This window comes from Equus quagga, chromosome 3 (assembly GCF_021613505.1).
Source record: "Equus quagga isolate Etosha38 chromosome 3, UCLA_HA_Equagga_1.0, whole genome shotgun sequence".
NCBI classification, from domain to species: Eukaryota; Metazoa; Chordata; class Mammalia; order Perissodactyla; family Equidae; genus Equus; species Equus quagga.
In genome coordinates, this window is record NC_060269.1 from 96652872 (window position 1) to 96677401 (window position 24530).

General features: G+C 36.3%; 1 protein-coding gene across 1 annotated transcript; it reads left to right on the forward strand.

Annotated features, from left to right (window-relative positions):
* Positions 1-7: 7 nt before the first annotated feature.
* On the forward strand, positions 8-23773 carry RCHY1 (ring finger and CHY zinc finger domain containing 1). Its single transcript, XM_046656309.1, has 9 exons — positions 8-227; positions 4862-4981; positions 5228-5343; positions 18220-18298; positions 19871-19915; positions 20020-20078; positions 20170-20196; positions 21150-21270; positions 23102-23773. Exons 1-9 carry the CDS (start codon positions 138-140, stop codon positions 23228-23230), a joined length of 786 nt encoding a protein of 261 aa, XP_046512265.1. The 5' UTR covers positions 8-137; the 3' UTR covers positions 23231-23773.
* Positions 23774-24530: the final 757 nt, after the last annotated feature.

The following is a 24530-nucleotide window of genomic DNA, read 5'->3' on the forward strand; positions in this document are numbered from 1 at the left end:
GGTCACGTGCCCAGCCGCCATATTGGTTCGGGTGGCAGCTGCCGCCGGGAGGGGGTGCGCTAGCGCGGCGCAGCTTCTCTGGGCGTCGTTTTCATCCTGGGGGAAGGGTCGGTGCAGTGTGAGGGGAGGTGGAGGAGATGGCGGCCTCGGCGCGGGAAGATGGCGCCCGCGGCCAAGAGCAAGGGCGGCGGGGCTGCGAGCACTATGACAGAGGATGTCTCCTGAAGGTGACGACTTCAATGGGCTCTTCCCCTGCGAGCTGCCGCCGGGCTGGGCGGGGGGCCGGGTGGGCAAGGCAGTTAGGCTTGGGCTTAAGTTTAAGGCTAGGCTGTTTATCAGCATACCTTCTCCACCTCGACCTGGGTTCCTGCCGTAGAGGACGTTTTTGGCAAGGCGACCACGCGCCCCACCTTTCCTCCTGTTTTGTAGTCTGCAGGCAAAGCCCGTTTTGCTTGGGAAGAGCCTGAGCTTGCACATCGGTCACTTTATCAATGAGTTTCTCTATTTAGTCTTTTGCTGCTGGAAGTAGACTGAGGCAGCCCCGGGCCTTTGCTGGCTTTTCCCCAGGATTATTTTCAGGTGTTTGATGATATAATGGAAAGCGATAAGCCGGTGGAGAATCGGAATACGATTTCAGCTCCTGTCGTAAACAAGTTTTACAGTTTGCAGCTTCATTTTAGAGTCACTGAGTATGCGTAAACCTGCCAAGGGGAAAATGTACGTGTGAAAGAGGAAGACAATCACGTAATTGCCACTAATTAGGAAATTATGTATGGGAACGTGCCTAGTATGCATATATTGTTACTTTTGCTGTCTACTTTGAGAAAAATTCCTCGTCACTCTAGAGTTTTTTAAATTGGCACCCATTCTGTTAAAGTTTTTGATTTTTCTTGCAAGAAGCAGTGTAAAGATTTTTCTTAGAAAGCTTAAGCTTTGGAGTCCCACAGCCCTTCTCCCAAATCTTAGCTTTGCCTCTTAACAGCTCAGTGTTTTTGAGCAAGCTACTCTTTGCGCCATATGTAAAACAGGGGTGATGGAAGTTCTTGCATAAAGTATGGGGCCCGAAAGGACAGCCTAAAGCCTTATTTGTGGCCCGTGGTTTGGTGAACATTCCTCCAACTGCACTGGATGAAGCTCTTCCAAAGTTGGTCATTCACCAAGTGTTGTGTAAGGAAATTGAATGCTATCCTTAGGATTTCATTTCCACTGAGATGTTCTATTCTTTCAAACCTGAGGTCTAAAACTGAATTCAGCATCTTGGCCCGCCCCTCTTCCCCCAAGAAACCAGACAAACACATCTGTGTGTCATAGCACTTAAGATGCTTCGCCCTGAATGTGAAATGCTTTTTGCCCTCTCCTTCCATTATTCTTAAATACCAGAGGCCAAGTGAAGAGTTTTAAGGAGGAAGTAATCAACTAAATCAAATGCTGCTGTTTGAGTAAGATAAGAACTGAAGATTGACCTTTAATTTGGCAAAGAAGAGGTAGCTGGTGATCTTGACAAGAAACATTTGAGTGGAGAGATGGGGGCAAAGCCTGATTAGAGAGGATTCAAGAGAGGAGAGAAGTGGTGGAACTGGAAATAGCCTTTATAGGCAATTTTTGGAGTTTTGCTGTGAAAGAGAGCAAGAAAATGAGCCTGTGGGTTGTTGGGAGATGTGACATCATGGGATTTTTTCCCCTTTGAGATGGGAGATGTTGCAGCATGTTTGTATATTCTTGGAAATGACCCAGTAAAGTGAGAATGTGTTACAATGCAAGAGGGAGAGGAAAAACTGTAGGAGTACTGTCTTTGAGAAGCCAAAGAGAAGGTGACATTTAGTGCACAAGTGGAGGAGTTGGTCTTAGATAAAAACATGGACTCTGCAGACTCTAACAGAAGGGAAGTGGGAGTATGAGGTAGATTTGCGAGTAGGTTGATAGAGTTTGTGGGAGGATAGTCTCTTGTTTATTTCTATTTTCCTAGTGAAATAAGCAAGGTCATCAGAGTGTAAGGAGTGAGGAAGAGATTGTTTGAGGTTTAAAGAGAGAGGAGAAGGTGTCAAATAACCGTTTAGATCCTGCGTCCTAGAATCGAGAAGAATGAGGAAATTGACTAGGGAAATATGGTAGTAAGAGCCTGCTTTTTATTAGTGGTTATGACTTAAAAGTAAGACCAGTCATTGTGGTGGTGCTGTTTCTTTAGCCATATTCAACTGTTCCTGTGTAGATTGAGTAGGAGAGAATTGGATGTAATCAGAGTGGGGATTTTGGATAGGAGTATGTAGAGGAAGAGGGAAGGAAGAAACCAGGGTATGTACAAGGGAAGAAATGGAATTAATTGGAAAGAGAGTAGGTAGTGGTTAGAGAATTTCATGCTTGAAATTAAGATACAAATAGCATTCAGTTCTTCTTCCAGAGCAGTGGTTCTCAAAGTATGGTGAATGGACCATGGGGGATTCCTGAGGCCTTTTTAGGGGATCCTCAGGGTCAAAATTACTGTCTAATACTAAGACGGTATTTGTCTTTTTCAGTGTGTGCAAAAGCAATGATTAAAACTGTTGGCACCTTAGCACAAATTAAGTTAGTGGCCTGTACAACACCTATAGTTTAAAAAAAAAAGCTAGAATGTCATTGATAACATTAAAGCGGTACAGTGATTAATTTTATAAAATCTCAACCCTTGAATGCATTTTTTTTTATACATGTTTGATGAAATCAGATGTTTTTATCAAACATTTCTGCAAATTGAAGTTTGGTGGTTTCATGAGGAAAAGCTCTTGTGCAATTTGATTGTGAACTGAACTGGTTGCTTTTTTCATGGAACAACATGTTTTGCTTGAACTATGGTTATTAACACTTGGGTATTTGGTGGGCATTTTCTTGAAAAGGAGGAAAGTGAGACTGTCATTACAAGGAAAACAGTTGGCACTGATAAAGTTTGAGCTTTCATATAAAAACTAGAATTTTGGGAAACTCGTATTAGCCTCTGTGAGCTTGAAAGCTTCTGAATACCTAAAGACTTTTCTGATGAGATGGGTGGTGATAGTAACAAATGTGACTTTTTTGATATTGTGTGTCAAATGTGTGAACATTTGCAGGATCTGCATAACTCACTGAACTGATATTTTCCAAATGACCAATGCATGGGTAAAAGATCCATTCAGAGTGCAAGATAGGTGAGTGGATTCTAGTGTAACAGAGGGAGAAAAGTTCACTGATGGGATTTCAGATTCCATGTTGCAACTAACTGATTATAAGAGTTGTTGAGTTTTGGCATAGTATCAGAGAAGAATATCCATAATTCTTTGAAAAGCCTATTAAAATACTCTTCCTTTTTCCAGCTACGTATTTGTGTGAGGCCAAAGTTTCTTCACATACTTCAACCAAAACTGATTGAATGCAGAAGCAGAAATGAGAATCCTGCTATTTTTTGGGGAAATACAGTTATTTTTCATTAAAATGTTATGTTAATGTGTAATGAATTTGTTACTATTATTTTAACAAGTAATATTTTAAAAATGTATTAGTTTTAATTTATAATATGGTAATAAGTGTCAGTAGATATAACTCACATGAACAAAAGCACTTTGGGATTCTCAGTAATTTTTAAGAGTGTAAAGGGGTCCTGAGACCAAAACGTCTGAGAACCACTGTTCTATGGTATGACTAAGGGAATATGTGGCTGAGGAGGGTTGGAGGACAAGGCCGTTGGAAGTGAGAAAGTCAAGGAAGATAATTCAGGGTGTTGGAGGGATTATCATTGTGGATGTGCAGATCACAAAGATTTAGGAGAAGAGTAGTGTTGGAGAGAAAGGGAACCAGTTGAGTGTTAAAATCTTTAAGGAATGAACTGTATTGTGGTAAGTCACAGCATAGAAAGTCTTGAGAAATGAGTGGATCTGCAAGGTCACAGTGTACCAGAAAGTATTGGGTTAGCTTTACTGGCCTGGAAACTTGATGTACTAGTTAGGGTAAGGCTAAGTTGCTGTAACAAAAACACCCAACAGAAATAAAGAGTTTATTCTTTCCCACCTAACAATTCCAAGGTGGGTGATCAAGTTTGGTGATGAGGCTCTGTTCCACATGATCACTCCAGGGACAAGTTTTTTCCATTGTATTATTTTGCCCTGTTTTAGGGCATATAGTCATCAGCTGGGTTGCTGCCATGTCCAGGTTTCATTTGATGGACAGGGGAAATGGAGCATGGAGGAAGAGGCAGGCCCAGTTTCTTAATGCTCAGGCCCAGGAGGGGTGCTGATTTCTTCTGCTCATATTCTGTTGGTAAGAGCTTAATTTGGCCACACCTAACAGCAAGGAAGGCTGGGAACTGTAGTATAGCTGGGCAATCATATGCCTCAGAAGGAGAGAATAGATTTTGGTGGACAGCTGGCAGTCTTTGACACTCTTGAAAACAAGGGCTATCTCTTACATTTATTGCATCCTTTCAAATATCAGGCATATAGACAACTCAAGGGAATTAAAATATAATCTTTGTAATATTTAATGTTTAGAGGTTGGAGTAGGTAAATGAATTTATCTGGAAATGTCTAAGAAGAAGTTGCCTGCTTGCCGTTTAGGCCGAGAATGAGTTTAGGGTGTTGTGAGATTAGTTTTTCAGTCCTTCATAATTTCCATCCTTTGTAATTCTTTTGTCATTAAAGACAAGGTTGTGTTCAACTTCATACAGTCATAGATGTTGAAGGGAATAGTTGAAATGTGGAGAAAACAGTGAAATGTTACATGTATGATCAGTTTACCAGCTGATCCATTGGTTGTCATCTTTGACCTTGTTCCAGGAGGAGGAGGAAGAAAATTTTTTTTGCATCGCAAACTTGTCTTCTCTTGCTTCTTATAACTCTTTTTCTCCCCTGGGCGTTAGGCACCTTGCTGTGACAAGCTTTATACTTGCCGCTTGTGTCATGATAACAATGAAGATCATCAGCTTGATCGCTTTAAAGTAAAGGAAGTGCAGTGCATAAACTGTGAAAAAATTCAGCATGTAAGATTTTATCACATACTTCTATTTTCTTTTAAAAATTTTTTACTAAGGTGATTTAAAAATTTAGTCAAGCATATTGCAAATAAGACTTAACTCTTAAAGTAAGCAATATCTTTGATTTAAACGCTTTAAAACTTGTAAAAATAAAATTGCATATACTTTAGCATAAGTTCTGGATATTCAAATAGTGATACAAAATGTTTTGGTAAGATTATTCCAAATTTTAATTACATGTGTCTTTTTTAGGCCCAACAGACTTGTGAAGAATGTAGCACATTGTTTGGAGAATATTATTGCAGTATATGCCATCTGTTTGACAAAGACAAGAAACAGTATCATTGTGAAAACTGTGGAATTTGTAGGTACTGTATGTAAAATGTTCTTTTCTGATTACTTCTAATATATCTAGGCAATAATGGTTTTTAAAATCAACTTTATTGGAGTATAATTTACACAAAACACAATGCATTTTAAGGGTCTAGTAAGTTTTGACAAATATATATGTCTGTGTTACTATTAACACAATCAAGATAAAAAACATTTTGGGGGGCTGGCCCCGTGGCCGAGTGGTTAAGTTCACGCGCTCCGCTGCAGGCGGCCCAGTGTTTCGTCAGTTCGAATCCTGGGCGCGGACATGGCACTGCTCATCAGACCACGCTGAGGCAGCGTCCCACATGCCACAACTAGAAGAACCCACAACGAAGAATACACAACTATGTACCGGGGGGCTTTGGGGAGAAAAAGGAAAAAATAAAATCTTTAAAAAAAAAAAAAAAAAAAACATTTTGGTTATTCTAAAATATTTCTTCATGCCTCTTTGACAATAGTCATTTAGTTAGCCCATCAACTATTGGGTGGCTATTTAAAATTTTAACTTTGGGATATAAAATATACTTTTATATGAAGTGTTTTGCAGGCAACTGAGGCAGAAAATTAGGGTGAATTTTTCCTTTTTAAAAAAATTACCAAAAGTGTAGGTTGATTTTATAAAAATTGGAAATTACAGAAAACTAGGAAGAATAAAAATAAAATAACTTATAGTACAACCACCTGCTGACAAGCTACTATTGACCATGTTGGCATATAGGAATTTTTGTCTTTCTAAAAATTCTGAAGTATTACCTATATACAAAAGCATATATGTAATGTATGTATGTTATGAAGTATACTAATACAACAACAAGCCATTCAATTTAAGAAATAGAATGTTACCAATACTGTTGATGCTCCAAGTGTTCTGTGCCAATCCTTTCTCCTTGTTCTCATTGGAGGTAACCACTATTTGAATATTTTAAATCACTTTCTTGGTTTTGTTTTATGTAGTTTGTTTTTTAGGAAGGATACTGTACCAAACATACCAAAAGATGCAGAAATCATAAGCAAACAACCTTATGAGTTTGCTTATGAACACACCCTTTAACTACCCCCAGATCAAAAAATAGAATATTCATAACATCTTAGTGACCTTTCTTATGCTCCATCCAAGTCAATACACTCCCTGAAAGGTAACCACTCTGTTGACTTTCTGAACTTTTTATAAATGGAATCATACGGTATATGCTCTGTAGTGTTTTGTTTTATACATTTTTTTTCCTTCTGCTTTTTCTCCTCAAATCCCCCCAGTACGTAGTTGTATATTTTTTTTAGTTGTGGGTCCTTCTAGTTGTGGCATGTAGGACGCCACTTCAGCATGACCTGATGAGCGATGCCATGTCCACGCCCAGGATCTGAACCGGTGAAACCCTGGGCCACTAAAGTGGAGCGCACGAATTTAACCACTGGGCCATGGGGCAGGCCCCCTGTTTTATACATTTTAAGGCAATATTAGATATTTACATAGGATTGTTCTATTTTCCTTTACAATTGAACCATTTGTCATTATGTAATGTCTCTTTTTATCTTTAGTAATGTTTTCTGCCTTAAGATCTGCTATAGGGGCCGGCCCCGTGGCTGAGTGGTTAAGTTCGCATGCTCTGCTTCAGCAGCCCAGTGTTTCACCAGTTCCGTTCCTGGGCACGGACATGGTGCTGCTCATCAAGCCATGCTGAGCCGACATCCCATATAGCACAACTAGAAGGACCAGCAACTGTAGTATACAACTATGTACTGGGGGGTTTCGGGGAGGAGAAGGGAGCAAAAAAAAAGATTGGCAACAGATAGTAGCTCAGGTGCTAATCTTAAAAAAAAAAAAAAAAAAGATTTGCTATATTCATATCTAGATTAGATTTTGCATGTTTATCTTTTTTATTTTTTAATTTCCAAACATTTTGTATACTTACATTTAAGGCATATGTCTTGTAAGCAGAGTATAGTTGAGTTTCTTTTTATTGAGTTTGATAAAAACTCTGTCTTTTGGGGCTGGCCCCATGGCCGAGTGGTTAAGTTCGCGCGCTCCGCTGCAGGCGGCCCAGTGTTTCGTTAGTTCGAATCCTGGGCACGGACATGGCACTGCTCATCAAACCATGCTGAGGCAGCATCCCACATGTCACATGGAGGGACCCACAGCGAAGAATATACAACTATGTACCAGGGGGCTTTGGGAGAAAAAGGAAAAAAATAAAATCTTAAAAAAAACAAAACAAAAAACTCTGTCTTTTAATTAAAATATTTAGTCCATTTATTATTAATATAATTATAAATTTATTTCAATCTACAATTTGTGTATTTTCTATTGCCTTAGTATTTGTCTGCTTTTCTCTCCTTGCCTTCTTTTAGATTAATCAGCAATTTTTCTATTCTATTTTTATTCTCTATAAGCTCATTAGTTATACATTTTTCCATTATTAGTGGTTATCTTAGAAGTCATAACATACATCCTTGGCTTATGTTTATTATTTCCCAGACAATGCAAGAACTTTAAACACTAAGAGGATTTGCATCCTATTGTTGTCATGTATTTTAATCTATGTATATTTTAAACTCTGTAAGACAGTGTTTTGAACAGTCAGTATTCTCTGATTTATGTACATACTTTCCATTTCTATTGCTTTTCTTTCCTTTCTGCATCCCCTGTATTTTTGGGATTATTTTCCTTCTGCTTGAAGAATTCTCTTTAGTATTACTTTTAGTGAAATTCTGCTGATGATGAAGTTTTCTGTCTTCTTGGAAATGTCTTTATTTTACCTTCATTTTTAACTTACATCTTTGCTGGGTATAGAATTCTAAGTTGACAGTTTGTTTCCTTCGACACTTCAGTATCTTAAAGATATTCTGTTGCCATGGTTTCTGTTTAAAAGTCACCTATCAGAATTATTATTGCCTCTCTGAAGGTAATCTGGCTTTTATTGCTCTCTTGCTGTTTTGAAGTGATTGGTTTTTAGCAGTTGTTCTATGATGTGTCCAGGTGTATGTGATATTTATCTGGCTTGCAGTTTGTAGACTTTGTTGAATCCGTGGCTTGATGTCTTCTGTCAGTTTTGAAATATTCTTGGCCAGTATCTCTTCAGATAACGTTTTTGCCCTGTTCTCTCACCTCTCCTGGCTCTCTAGGTACAGACCTTGTCACCATATTTCATCTCTCTCTTAAATTTTTTTTCCTATTATCGTTTTTTTCCTCCATGCTTAAGTTGGATAGTTTCTATTGATTTATCTTCCAGGTCTCTGTTGAATCTGCTATTAAACCTATTGAGTTTTTCATCTTAGGTTTTTTTTTTTTTAATTATTATAGAATTTACATTTAATCACTCCCCCATTCCAGTTTTCAGGTGAAATTGTTCACTTTTTTTTTCTTGAACATTAATCACAGATAATTTAAAGGCTGTGCTCGATAATGTCAACATCTTGATTACTTGTGGGTCAGTTCTATTCCCCCACCACCTGCCTTGGTGTTTGGTTCTGCCTTTTGGCATGCTTGATATTTTTTTTAGTTAGTTGTTGGACATAATATGTAAAAAAAATTGTATAAACTCTTTATGCTCTTTTTCTCTGGAGAGAATTTACTTTTCTTTTGGTAGGGAGTAATGTAGAGACAGATCACCTTAATCCAGTTAAGGATTGAGATGGTTAGTGGCTACATTTCAGTTGTAAGTCCTGTTCTGCTTTGTTTTCCCTTACACTCAGGCTCTTAGGACATGGGTCTTGACTTAAAGCCAAGGTGTTTACCAGGGCATTTCTTTTGTGGTGGGACCTGGACTCCAGTTTTTGCCTCCCTAGCATAGGGAAACTACCAGAGGCTTTAGCTGGTTTCTCTTAGCCTCTTACCTGCTGCTTAGCTTATTAGCTTCTCACAGGACAGTTTAGGGTCTGCAAAGCCCCCAAGAAGGAAGAAGCAGAGAATTAGCTTTGCCTCAGTATATTTCCCTTCTCTCTGGGAAATTGATCCTTCAAGCCCTTAGTTGCTCTTTACTGCTTTCAAACAGCTTGTTTTCTTTAAATCCAGCCTTTGTAGTTCTCAGTGGGAGCTTGGTCCTCCACAAACTACTTTATCATTGTGGAGTTCAGTTTTGCTTATTAGTAAAATCATAACTTTATATATTCTTCTGTGGGTTTTTTTTTAGACTGAGGCTTGTTTTTAAGATTCATCCTATTTGATTCCAATTCATTTTCACTGTTGTGTCATTTTGTATGTCAGATCTGCACACAGCTTTTAATTACTGCTATCACAACCAAGGAATCACATTTTCTTGTTGATTTATTGACTTTCAAGTTGAGGCTGAAAAATATATATCTCATCCTACTTAGTATATATTAAGCTTCATGAGATCAAGATACTTTCAAATTTTAAATTCTTATACCTGGTAAATACTAAGCTTCATAAGATCAGGATATTTTCAAAGTTTAAATTCCTGTACATGGGAGTGCCGTGTATGCAGTAGGTGCTCAGTAATGTGTAGGCAGTGTATCTTTAGCCAAAATATTTTTGGTGTTATGATTTCTGTCAGTACAGGAGGAAAATTTGTCATTGACATTTAGCATCTAAGTCCAATAGATTCTTTTTACTTTGTAATATTTTTAAGTCCTTTTACAAATAACATAACAAGGGAAGAGTAAACATAATGAAAAACAACTTCATTGGAAATTTAATAAGATTTTAAATATTGCAAACCTAAATTTTGATTACATATTTTCCTAGTTTTGAAGATGTATGTACTAAATTTGGCAGTATCCTTTGAATGTAATTATTTACTGGTTATTTGTCATGCATGAGTCTGGCAATATCCATCTTGTAAAGAACTAATTCCAGATTTTAGATACAATTCTAATAGGTTCTAGCTTATAATGACTTCTGGTTCTTCTTGTACTTGTATCATCAAAATACAATACTGATTCCAGATCTCAAATACATCACTGATAGATTCTGGCTTATCGTTACTCTGTCTATGCATTGCCAAATTCAGTACTTTTGAAACCTTCCGAGAGCTCATAATTTTGTCTAAAGGTGGCTATCTTCTTAGCTCCAATATAGCAAAACCTTTTTTATTTTTAAATTTATAAACACCTACTAGGATGATCAATCCTATGAATTTTTTCAATTTTTACTTCATCTGTTTCCTTCCAAATACTTTATATATATACTTCTCTTCAACATTATCCACTTAGGAGCCATATCAAGTAAATTTTGGTGTACAAGCATCATAAAAGGTGGAAGAATTCTGTCACATTTTATTTTCGCAAAATGGAACGATCCAGGTTCACAAAATATTGTGAACTGAAGTCCTTCCTGTTGAATGACTAACTAGATGAGGATACTGTATTCTCTTTTTTGTCCTTAGAAAGATATTGTTCATTTTTTTGACTGAGACCATTCATCTAGGATATCATCTGAAAACCATAATCTGATTTATTGCTTATGTGGTCAATTTCACCATCATCATTAGAGTCTGGAACAGTGGTTCTCAATCAGGGATGACTTTGCCCCCAGGGGACATTTAGTAGTATCTGGAGACATTTTGGTTGTTGGTGGGTAGTCTGGAGGTAGGTTGTCTGTTACTGGCACCTATTGGATATATGGCAGGGATGCTGCTTAACATCCTACAGTGTGCAAGACAGTCCCCCCACCAGAAGGAATTATCTCGCCCAAAATGTCAGTAGGGCCTAGGTGGAGAAACCCCAGTCCAGGGTGCTGCTGTGTCTCTTTGCACTTATCTTCTGCTTTATCTGAAGTTTTTCCCTTTTTCAGTTTTTTCAATTTGCCATTATTGGTGAAAAATAAAAAATTCTGATTCCTCAACTGGGTTCAAGGAAAACAAAAAAAGCCTACGAGGAAGATGTCTCCAGACTTTTTGTATTAATCTTGAAAGATGATGTAATACTTTGAGCAGTGCACAAAGAAAACTAAAGGATGATGTAATAGTAATGATTTATTTCATATTGTGTCATCCTTTCAAGTTTTTCTGCCTCACTTCCATTTTCTACCATACTTTGCATTTTAGTCTTTTTGTTAGGATAATTAGCAATAATTGATGACTAATGTGAAAGAATTCCTAGGATGCTGAAATAGCAAAATATTTCAAAATATAGGAAAAATATGATCACTAAGATCCCATAATGTATCAGATTCATAAAAGGGTTTAATGGACCCACATGGTAATTGCAAAATAGAGTGAGTTGATGCTCTTAAAAAGTAGATTTTCTCTTTATTCTTTGGAATATCTCTAAGAGAGCATAAAACTCATAAGACATCTTCAAAACAGAATTGATTAGAAAAGAAACTGGATCTTGGTACAAAATGGATATTGTATGAAAAAGGCTTTGCAGTCATACAGTTTTGGTAAATGCTGCATTTAATCTACTTTCCTTCTCAGAGCTTTCAACTTGCTAATTGTGCAGTGTAAACCTCTGAGATTGTAGGGTTTCTAATACTTGGTTATAGAATCCTTTTTGGGAGTGTCACTTTAAGTGGACTGTAATTGGGAAATGTCTAAAGAATATGAAATAAATAGGAGATTTTCAAATAAAGAAGTTTCATATTTTATATTATGGGTATCAAAGTAATGTGAGTCAGGTTTTAGACAAATGATTATGATCACTTCAGGTAGATATTTTAGGAGGCCTTATTTCTGTTGTCATTGCTCAGAAATCTTTGAAAAGTCTATTGTACAGTTCTTTCAATGAGTACCTATGGTGCACTGAAAATTCACCCCCCTCGAGGATTTTCAGAACTGCTTGTTTTTATTTTTTAAAAAATTGCTAAAAGAGCAAAATCTATTAAATAAGATTGGCAAATACCGTATTTAATCAGAAATGACATATGATCATCAAATAATGACTTTATTTTTAAACAGTAAAAATATCTAAAGGTAAGTTAAAAAATGTGCGATGGCAGCATTGTTGGAAACTCTTTACCCTCTCATGATAACATTTAAAGAGATTATGTCATTTGAATGTATGAGTTCTTATATTTCTGTTAAAATATCAGTCTTTTTACTTTGTAGCTGTACCTTCTTGATAGTCTTTTATGACGATTCCTCCTTTGGATGTTAAAAACAAACATTTTTGTCTTAAGTATATTACAAAACTTAGTCATTGCTTTTGGTCCATTAAATAAATCTGCAGGGCAAGGGTGACCAGGTCTTCCTTGCGTAGCTCTCCTGCTCAGATTTCTGTTTCTCTTGGTGCTTGCAGCACTTCTAGGCTGTCCTTGACTCTGATCTGGAGGTGTGGGCTTGAAAAATTGTTGTTCATCCTTAAGCAGTAATCACTGCAAGGAAATCAGTGCTTATAGAATTAATAATATATTATTCCTGATTATATATTTTAAAATAGTTTGATGATAGTTGTAGTGATAGATTATCTTTTGACCGTGGCATTATTTCTAGAAGAGTGATGTGCCTAAAAATAGGGTTTCAGTTTTTCTTCAATCAGGGACAAACATCTGATCTTGAATCTTTTGGCAATGGGCATACGTGTATCCTTACTGAAGTGTACTAGAATGAGCTTATTATAAAAAGTGGGGAAATATCATTTCCCTTTGTTATTAAATAAGCACCAGAGTACTTAGTGTTTATGACAGTATGATACAGATGTGGTTCCTGTGTTCTGATTCTGATCTTTAAAAATGTGCCAGTTCTTTGACTTTGTAATTCTATTTTTAGGAGATTATCTCAAGGAAATAGAGATATATACCAAGAATCATGTACAGAATATGTATTGTAACAATAAATATAATAAAAATTAGAAACAACCTATATATTTTTGAGATTGTTAAATTTGCAAACCCATATTAAAGGTAATGTTCTTGAGTAATTTTTAGGGATTGGGAAAATGAATGGTAAAAAAGTCTGTCAGGACATCATGGACCAAAATATTAGCAGTAGTTACCCATGGGGGGTGAGATCATGAGTGGTTTTAAGTTTTAGTTGGTCTATTTGTTTGTTGGTTTATGTTCTTCTGAGTTTTACACATTTTAAATAATGAACAAATATTGCCTTTAAAATTTAAAAAGTTAATATAAATTTATAACTGATTTGGGGAAATAAAACATCCACTAATTAAACAATGCTTTAAATCAAGGGAAGGATGTGTGTTTTCACGTCTGCAAGTTATGAAATAAACATCAGACAAATCTTTGCTATGTATGGAACACTTGGATTGGAAGGCAGGATTTTTGTCTTTAAATTTATGTTCTGTTTCTGGAAGAATGAGCTTAATGAGCAATCACTACCACAGAGTTTGTTGGATTATCGGGATTGGAGCTGTCTTTTGTAGGAAAGTTGGAGTAAAAGTTTAATAGGGATAGGCCAGGGCTGAGTAGATCAGAGTGGGCTGGGGTATAAATAAATATAAATAAATAACCAAGCCTGAGAGAAGGCAGTGAAAGAGTGGAGTCAGGGGCAGTGGAGGTGGTATTAGAGACTGGGGTTGAGGATAAAAGTAAAAAGGATATATTGAATATTTTAAACTGAAATGAACCTAGTGAATCATTACCACTATTTAGAAAAAGAATAAAAGATAGGTAAACACATGCTAAGGGTGAATATTGTTTTGTGGAACTTTTGTTAGCATTTTGAGTGTGTATGGATATGCATGTGAGAGGAGGAAGGAAGAACTGGGTCAGGATGTAAAAATATTTCTTAATGTGTGTTGGGGTTAAGTTTGAGAAACACTGCTCCACAGCCTGCTGGATCGCCTCTAACTGTGACTCTCAGTGCTGAAACCAAATTAACTGTTTTTATGGAAACAGGGTCTCCTGGTAATGAATCCTTTTGACTTTTGTATATTTGAAACATCTTTATTTTGCTCTCATTTTTTTTTTTTTAAGATTTTTTTTATTTTTTCCTTTTTCTCCCCAAAGCCCCCCCGGTACATAGTTGTGTATTCTTCGTTGTGGGTTCTTCTAGTTGTGGCATGTGGGACGCTGCCTCAGCGTGGTCTGATGAGCAGTGCCATGTCCGCGCCCAGGATTCGAACCAATGAAACACTGGGCCGCCTGCAGCGGAGCGCGTGAACTCAACCACTCGGCCACGGGGCCAGCCCCTATTTTGCTCTCATTTTTGAAAGATATTTTTGATGCATATAAAATTCGAGGCTGACAGTTTTTTCTTTCAGTACTTTAAAAATGTTACTCTGTTGTATTCTCATGTGCATTGTTTCCAATGAGAAGTCTGGTATCATGCTTATCTTTGTTCCTTTGTCCTTGTATGTTTTCCTCTGGCTGCTTTTAGGATTTTTTCTTTATCCTGGTTTTGAGCAGTTTGATTATGATGTTCCATGGTATAGTTTTTTCCATGTTATTTGTGCCTAGGGTTTGTTGAGCTTCTTGAACCTGTGAGTTTACAGTTTTCATCAATTTCAGAAAATTTTTGGCCATTACTACTTCAGATATTATTTTGTCTGCCTCCTCCTCCTACCCCCCACATTTGGGATCTCCAATTACATGTGTATTGGGTTGCCTGAAGTCTCACAGCTTGCTTAATGATCTGTTCATTTTTTAAAATTCTTTTTTCTTTTTCACTTTGGTTAGTTTCTGTAACTGTGCCTTCAAATTAACTAATCTTTTCTTTATCAATGTCTAATCTACTGTTCTGGTTTTTATCTCTGGAAGTGTGATTTGGGTCTTTTTAAAATCTTCCATGTCTAGGGGCTGGCCCCGTGGCCGAGTGGTTAAGTTCGCACGCTCCGCTGCAGGCGGCCCAGTGTTTCGTTAGTTCGAATCCTGGGCGCGGACATGGCACTGCTCATCAGACCACGCTGAGGCAGCGTCCCACATGCCACAACTAGAAGAACCCACAACGAAGAATACACAACTATGTACCGGGGGGCTTTGGGGAGAAAAAGGAAAAAATAAAATCTTCAAAAAAAAAAAAATCTTCCATGTCTATACTAACTCTCTGAGCATATGGAATATAGTTATAATTGTTTTAATGTCTTTCTCTGCTAATTCTAAATCTCTGTCAGATCTGGGTTGATTTTGATTAATTGATTTATTCTTGTTTTGAGTTGTGTTTTTCTGCCTCTTTGCACGCCCAGTCATTGTTGATTGATACCAGACATTGTGATTTTTGCCTTGTTGGGTGCTGAATTTTTTCGTATTCCTATAAATCTTCTTGAGCTTTATTTTGGGTTAAGGTACTTGGAAACTTATTTATTTTTGCAGTTGAGTTACTGGGAAACAGTTTGGTACTTCTGGGACTTGCTTTATAATTTGTTAGGTGGATCTGGAGAAGTGCTTATTCTAGCACTAATTATTCCTCGCTATTGAGGCACTACCTTCCTGGTACTCTGCCCAGTATCCCGTGAATTACAAGGTTTTCCCCATGGCTGATGGCAGTAGGCACTGATCCTGGCCTTGTTGGGTGCCAAACACTGCTCCGTCTAGCCCTCTGGGATGGTTCTTTCTCTGGCCTTGGGTAGTTTCCTCACGTGTGTGTGCTTATGTGGATCCTGCTACATACTTGAGGGGCTCCTCTGTGCAGCTCTCTCCTTGCTGTTACTCTGTCCTGTGACCTCTAGCTGCCCTGCTGTCCCTGGACTCTCAGCTTGTCTTCTCAATCAGGAAGTCTTCAGTTCCTCCAGCTGAAGCCTCAGTTTCTCCACCCTGTCCTACTGCCTGAAAACTCTCTAGGCAATAAACTGGGCCAATTGTAAGACTCCCTTAGTTTGTTTCCCATCTTTCACACGTCACTGTCCTTCATTGCCTGATGTTCAGTGAAACTGTTGTGTCATATATTTTGTCTGTTTTTTGTTGTTGTTTTAAGCAGGAGGGTAGGTCCAGTCTCTGTGATTCTATCTTGGGCAGTAGTGGAAGCCTCGCTAAAGGGTTTTACCCTTGGAATTTGACAGGCTGATTCTAAAGTTTATCTGGAAGATAAAATTCACAATAGCTAAGTAGATTTTGAAAAGGAAGAGTGACAAAGAAGAGATTGGCTTTCTACACATCAAAATGTAATAAAGCTAGAGTAATTCCAATGGTGTGCTCTTTGTACAGGAATAGACAGATAAATGGAAAAACATAGTGTGTGTGTATACATTTACGTATTTATACATCTGAATTTATAACAAAAATGACGTTTCAAATCAGGGGAAAGACTATGAGGGTAATTGATTGTCCATTTGGGAAACAAAAAATTGATTACTAAAACTGTATGCGTTCGTTAGAATATGGTTTTAGCATCTTGTGACAGAAACCCAAAATAACAGTGGCTAAAAAAGGGTACAAGTTTATATTTCTCATGGAAAAGTCTGAGCCATGTTGTTAAACAGGAGTCCAGGTTCCTCTTTATTTTTTTGCCCTGCCATCCATAAGATGTTTTCTTATCTACATAGCTTAAAAGAGCACATACTCTGGTCGGTGGAAACAGGGCAAATGGTGAAGAGAAGGTATATCCTTTTCTCCTAAGGGCACAACACAGAATTTTCATTTATCTCCAGTTCACAACCTCCAGAGAAGTTGGAAAATAGTCTTTATTCAGGACAGCCCTGTGCCTAGGTTAGCTAAATCTCCTATTGTTGTGGAAGAAGGGGATAATAGAAATTTGGGGACAATTAGCAATCTCGCCTTTACATACATAATACGTTTCAAATGGATGAAAGAAAAGCATAAAAATTAAAAGCCTTAAGTATAGACGTAGATAGGAGAATATGTTTATGATCTATAGGTTACAAAAGTCTTTCCTAAACAAGAATCAGAAGCATAAGCCATAAAGAAAAATATTGGGGCCAGCCCTGTGGCCGAGTGGTCAAGTTTGCATGCTCTGCTTCAGCGACACAGGGTTTCACTGGTTCGGATCCTGTGCGCGGACATGGCACCGCTCGTCAGGCCATGCTGAGGCAGTGTCCCACATGCCACAACTAGAAGGACCCACAACTAAAATATACAACTGTATTGGGGGGATTTGGGGAGAAAAAGCAGGGAAAAAAAAGAAATATCAATGGCCTATTGTCACATAAGCTACATGACAAAAGATATATAAAGATAGATGACATACTGGAAAAGTAATTGTAATATATACAAGTGAAAAAGATTAATATCCAGGATGTATATAAAGAACTGTTTTAAATTGGTAAAAGACACCCTATAGAAAAATGAACAGAGCACATGAACAGACAATTCACAGAACTCCAAATGATTCATAAACATTAAAATATACTCCCTGTCTCATAATCTGAGAAATGTAGCTTAAAATGATGTCTTTTATTTGTCCATCATATAGGTAATCACTGTTGATTAAGATGTGGGGAACACAGGTGCTGTTATACACTGTTGGTGGGAGTACAGATTGGTACTGTCTTTTTGGAGGTCAGTTTGGCAGTATCAAAACTGATGATGCAATACCCTCTGACCCCATAGTTTCACTTTTAGGAATCTTACAAGAAATCATCAACCTGTGGGCTAAGTGATGTCTGTATAAGGATATTTATTATATAATTGTATTAAAGATAGTAAATTATATCAACAGAATATTTTTTAAAATTATGATATATCCATTCCATTTAATCCGATGTAGCTATGAAGAAGAATGAAGTGTTTTTGTGTAGACAGAGGTAGAGTAATCTTCAGAATATATTGTTAAATGAAAACAAAATTGCAGAACAGGATATCTGGAAAGAATCTGTGTAAAAAATAAAACCCAAAGTGTGTGTGTGTGTGTATGCAATTTTATAGAAAAACTTAGAAGGGTAGACACCATTCTGTTCACGGTGCTTACATTTGGGGAGTGATGTTGTGGAGGTCGGGGTTTACCTCATATTCTTCACTGTGGTTTGAACTTTCTTTACGATAAAACTAAACATATATAATGAGCAAACTAGCACTGTAGTAACAAATGAATAAAATCTTTTGGCTTTCCTATGTTTTTTAGGATTGGTCCAAAGGAAGATTTTTTCCACTGTTTGAAATGTAACTTATGTCTAGCTATGAATCTCCAAGGAAAGCACAAGGTATGCAATTCAGTTTGCATAATTTTAAAAGTTGGTGTTTTTGAAAAATCAGCTTATCCTAGTATGTTTGGAAGCATACTGATTTTCAGATATTGACAGGTACAGCTATGTCACTTTTTATTTTTAAGCAGTATTAAGAAGTAGATGTTTCAAAATATATGCCTCAGAATATCTGATCTATGGTTCTTTTTCTTCTCTATAGTGTTGAGATTACTTATATGAGTTATGAGCATAATGTTGACAACTTCTAAATAGGTTTATGGATTCTTATCGTTAGTACTGATTTTAAGAATAACTTTAAAAATGCATACATAGTACAGGAGAAATATTAAGTATAATCTGTTAGCACAGTATTCCAAGAAAATACAGAAAATATTTTTATATTTCCTTTCATAATTAGACAAATGTTTTTAATCTGGATTAGCAGTTGTCATCCCAGGCCTTTAAAGTTATTTTTCATTGTTTAGAAAAGACTGTAATAAACTGTCTTATTATAGTACTGATTCTATCTAATATAGAAATTAGAGATATTAATAGATATTAGGTAATAACTGGCCTAAAATAGTAGAGTGGTAAGAGAAATGGAGATGAATAGTGAACATATGGGATATGGTGACAAGGGATAAAGGAAGAATGGGGCTGAGTAAAGATGACTGCCAAGGTTTTTAGCCTTGGCTTAAGGTACTTGATTAAAGATTGTGAATTCGTTGGAGATAAAAGATTGAGTTTGGTTTTATAGACTTGAGTTTGCGGTGATAGCAAGATATGCTGTGTTGTCTTTAAAAAACTACGTACCATTTTCTCTTGTGGTATTTTTGTTTTATTTTTCAGTTATTTTTTATTGTCTATATTAGCAATGGTCCCACCATCTGCTCAAGTGCTTACTGAACAAACATGGGCATCAGCCATGGCTTGGTGCTTTCACCTACCTCCCCACATCTGTTCACACAGTGTCTTGTCAAGTTAAGAACTCAGGCCATGAAGGCAGCCTGTTGGAACTCAAATATAGTTCTACCTGTTACTGTCGTGTGACTTGGGAAGTTAGTTAGCTTCTCTAGGCCTCAAATGCCCCATCTGTAGAATGGGGTAATAATTGTACCTGTTTCATTTAGAGTTGTGAGAATTAATTGAGCTAATACAGGTAATATACTTAGCATGTGGCATGTAGTAGATTTCAATAATATGAAGTGTTGTTATCATCAATATTAAGTAGTTTAGCTTTGGAGTAAAACACATACGAAATAGAAAGGTTCCAAATGTTAATATCTCTGCCTGTTTGGTAAATCTTGACTCACTGAGTTTGCTTATCTGTAAAACGAAGGTAATTTGAGTAATTAAGATGCATTGAGCAGTTTCATTGTTTCAGGTAAATGTGCAAAGCCTGAAGTAGTTGTGAGAGTTATCTGTTCATTTCTTGTCTGACAAATAAGAAACATGAATTAATGTTAATTATTATCCTTAGTAAGTTGGTATTATTATTTCCTTTTTGTTAGTTTTTATTAATACTATTGTTACACCTGTCATTTCCATCTACTTAAACTTTTGGTAACTTGAGTTTCTCTTTTGAAACAGTGTATTGAAAATGTTTCCCGGCAGAATTGTCCAATATGTTTGGAGGTAAACTTAAAATATCTTTTCCTTTGGAAATATGCCCTCTTGAATTTAAAATACTTGGGTGTTTGTATTGTCTCCATGCAAAGACTAACATTTATTTCCTTTAGGACATTCATACATCCCGTGTTGTTGCTCATGTCTTGCCATGTGGCCATCTTTTACATAGGTAAAGTAACATTGTTTTTTCCCCTCAAAAATGTTTGAAAATAGGGGAGGTGGTTTTTGCTTTACTAAAATAATATTGCATTTTCTTTCAGAACGTGTTATGAAGAAATGTTGAAAGAGTGAGTGTTTAATGGAATTTTAGAAAATTAAAATTGTAAGATGTCTGGGCTTTTTTGTTGTGGGGATAGGGAAGTGGGCAAACATTGCTGATACTTATCCCTTCTTGGGTGTGGCAGATATTTGTCTTGAGATGGGTAGGGTAGATGTGTAATGTTAAACTGGGCAAAGCATCTTGGGGTTTGTAGGACTACACGTTTGTCTCCATGTCTCCATTATGCCTTATCTCATCCCACAACTTGAGGCAGATGCCTCTTCTTGTCTGGCTGTACCTACCAGGGAGCACAGTCTCTGCCAGAGGCAGTCATAGCATTGTAAAAATGCTGATGTGTGTTGCTCAAAATTCTGTTAAGACTTTATATTGGTCCGGTCTAGTGACCTGCAAAGAAAGCTGGTGACAAGATTACCTAAAACTGAGACTTTATGGTGGGGGAAGGATGTTACAATGAGATGAGAATAGTTAGGAAAGAGGAGACTTTGTAAATGTATTTTGGTCCTGCAAATTGATGAGCAGAAATTTTAATTCAATATAAGAGCCAGATGGAAGGGAACTTACTCAGAAGTTTTAGAAAGGAAATAATATGATCTGTTTTAAGGAATACAATTTCTTCTTTGCTTAAAATATGTTAGGAAATTGAGGTTGTTTTGCTAAAAAGCAGCTTAGTGGGTTTTAAAAAAATATATCAAGTATATTCTGCAAAGAATATAGATTAATTCCGTTCTGTTTTAGAGAACTGAGGGAAAAGAAGTACGTTTAAAAAATACCATGGTACAGGATTTAATTGGAAACTTTTATAGTGTAAAGGTTCCCAGGTTCGTAACAGTTTACCTTGAAATGAAGAATAATGCCTTGTCTTGGATGGTCTGTGTACTAGTTAGCATGCATCTTCTTATATACCTGAGTTGATATGCTCCCTGTTCAATGTTTGTAAAATAACCTTTCTGTCTTTCCTAGAGGCTACAGATGTCCGTTGTGTATGCACTCTGCTTTAGACATGACTCGGTACTGGAGACGGCTGGATGATGAGGTGGCGCAGACGCCTATGCCGTCAGAATATCAGAACATGACTGTGGATGTGAGTAGAATCAATCCTTAAAACTTTTCAGGTTCCTTGATGATGTTCTTGTTGATGTTTGCCCTCTGTCAACTCTGTCTGAAAACTACTGCTTTGGCATAGATACCAATGTGATAATTAATGGGAAGGACAAAATAATATTTTTAAATTTTAGTTACTTTGAACTCAGAAGACAAGAAAAAAAAGTCCTAAGAATACCTTTGTGCCGTTCTTCTCAACACTAGATGGCAGGCAAAAACTTTATTCTGAATTGTTTAGACATTACTTGCCGGAGTCAGTCACTTATGTAACTGAGTAGAAGTGGATTACTGGTCTGATGTTTTATTTTAATTATGTTTTATTTTTAATTATTTAAAATTTTATTTCAGGTGAACATATTTGCTGATTTTTGTAGATTATTTTTTGGATTTTAATGTTTATTACTCTTTTTATTCTATCTTAGACTTTTAAAATTTGGCCTTAATTAGCCTGCACCCTAAAATACGGGAAGTATTTCTGTGCCTTTTGCCTTACAGAGAATGATCATCTTTTTTCCATTAATTGAGGTGTGCTGGTGTCTGTTCTCAGCATGGTATATTGAATTATAGATCAGAATTAGAAACCTAGATAGCTTTCTGGTGCTTTAATAATTTTGGGGCTTATTATAAATTTTCTAAACATCTTTAGTGTTGTTCAGATACTTCTACACAAAAGGTTAAAAACCACTTAACAAAGCAGGTAAAAATTATGTTTCGTTTTATTTACACTGGAGCGTTTTATAATTCATTTGGATAATTAAATTGTTAGTAAGGTCAGGAAAGATCACTTTTGGAATACTAACTGATAATCGTGATTTTTTCTAGAGGCTGCAGTTTGCTATATTCGATGTAGACCATTTTTTAAAATAACAGCTTTATTGAGATATAATTCATGATACCATACAACTCATCCATTTAAAGTGTATAATTCACTGCTTTTTAGTATGTTCTTGGAGTTGTGCAAACATCACCAACATTACAATGTTTTCGTCACCCCAAAAAGAAACCTTGTACCTGTTAGCAGTCATTCCCCAATCCCCTACCTCTAGGCAACCATTAATCTACTTTCTACATTTAGATCATTTTCTTAAAAGAATTACTTTTCAAATTATAGTTTAGAGCAAATTTGGAAGTTTTCTACTTATTATGGTATGACTATTCTAAAGCTGATGTTTTTCTCACATAATAATTTATCGATCTATTTTCAGGTTAACACCTTTTTTTATTTTTCAAGATCTCACTTAGTACTAGAAGAGGGTCGTTCCTAAGTAGTATCTTATTGTCATTTTAGAGAGAAGCCAACAGCTTCTCTTTATTCAATTTTAGGAACTACTCTTTTGGACTTAATTCATTCCTGAGGCATAGAAGACTAGAAACTTAGCATATTAAACCTAAAGTTTAAGCAAAATATTATGATAAGTATGTAAAAATTTGTTTTATTAACTAAGATAATTTTCTAAGTGTCAATGAAAAACAATGAAATCACATATGCTATTTTGAATTGTAAGTATAGGTGTTGATTTCATTATGCCTATGTTAATTTTCATATTAGTATTATTTATACTATTTGGGAGCTGTTTTAAAGTAAGACTTCTTGGCTCAAATCCACATTTTCATTTTCAAAATTCAAAACTACCTTAATAGCCCCTTAGAGTTTTCAGTGAACAAATAAAAGATATTTCTACTTATAAAAATGTTTAGATTTATATATATATATATGTTTTCGTATCTTCAATATGATTTTTGAGGAATTTTTTTGAGCAGTGCCACTTTATAAGGTTCAACATACCTAATTTGAATTCATCTCTTTTCAGATTCTCTGCAATGATTGCAATGGAAGATCTACTGTCCAGTTCCATATATTAGGCATGAAATGTAATATTTGTGACTCCTACAATACTGCTCAAGCTGGAGGATGTAGAATTTCACTAGGTCAGCAATGACCAGCCTATACTGCACTGGAAAACTCGGCATTTTCTGATATAGAAAAAGGCTATCTTTAGTATCCTGTTGTCATAATGTGTCAGAATCTATGCATTAGAGTTGATGTGTTTTGTACTAGTGTCACAGCATAAAATCATATAACAAGTACTTGAGGATTCAGGGTCTCTCTGTAGGATTATCATAGCTCTATATTGGATAAAAGCCACTGTGCTTGTGTTTTGATTGGAAGTTCCTTTAGTGTCAGTTGTTTGGAAGCCATTGATGTTTGCCACTGAAATTCACATCCATAGAAGTATGTTATACTTCCATGGAAGTTTGCTTTAAGTGACACTATGCACGCAGAGTTCATTTCTAGTTCTTGATAGAACTGCACTTAATTCTAAGTGTTATTCTTGACTTTGTAAGGGCTGTGCTGTAATGAGAATGTGTTCTGTCTTACTGATAAAATCTACATATGCTTTAGAATTTTCTAAGACAGTCCTATGGATCCTGTAAATGTGAATTTTGATGTAATAACTGCTAATAAAATTATATTGAAACTATTTTATAGAAAGTTTTTTCCAGGGTTATCCATTTTTGGCTCAATTCGGGCAATATAGCCTTATAATGTAAAATAAATCCTCTTTTCTTTCTTTTGAGATATTCTTCCATCAGAGTAGTTGGGAAATGTGTAAAATAATAGAACTCTTCCAAGCCTTAAGAAACCATCAACATTGAAAATTATTTTCTTTTGGTTATCCAAAATATTTCTTCAAAGAATAATTCAGTCAGTCAGTCATTCAGCAGGTATTTAGTGAGCAGCTCTGGGTGCTGTATGGTTCTAGATGCTGTGGAGACAACAGTGAACAAGACAGATAAAAAGTCCCTGCCCTCATGGAGGTACGTTGTGGTGTTCCTCGTACTTGACTAGCCTTTTCGTTGTTTTTTTTAAAATGCATGCAGTGGTTGTCTTTATTGTAAATGAATAGATTCTTTCTTTGAATGCTTGCAGGTAGGTAGGTATGGATGTGTAGATGTGTAGAAGGGTCATAGAATATTCCTGACAAGATCTCTGATTTTATAATACTTCTTTGGGCTCAAGTAATGAAATTAAATGTACCTCTTCATCCAAGAACAAAGTACATGAAAATGCTAGATGATCCTGCAACTTTTGCAGTAGTGTCCAGTATCCAACTTAGCGTGTTTATAAAAAGCTTTAGGTTAGGAAGCGAAATGTGTACATATCAATTGAAGGGTGTTTATTAATCACCAGTTATATTTCCAGCTTGGAGCTAGTTGACTCTCCTGTGAATAAGAAAG

Coding starts and splice junctions, on each gene's coding strand:
- RCHY1 (XM_046656309.1), top strand. CDS start 138: ATGGCGGCCTCGGCGCGGGAAGATGGCGCCCGCGGCCAAGAGCAAGGG. Junction 4,982..5,227: donor ACTGTGAAAAAATTCAGCAT/GTAAGATTTTAT, acceptor TGTCTTTTTTAG/GCCCAACAGACTTGTGAAGA. Junction 21,271..23,101: donor ATCAGAACATGACTGTGGAT/GTGAGTAGAATC, acceptor ATCTCTTTTCAG/ATTCTCTGCAATGATTGCAA.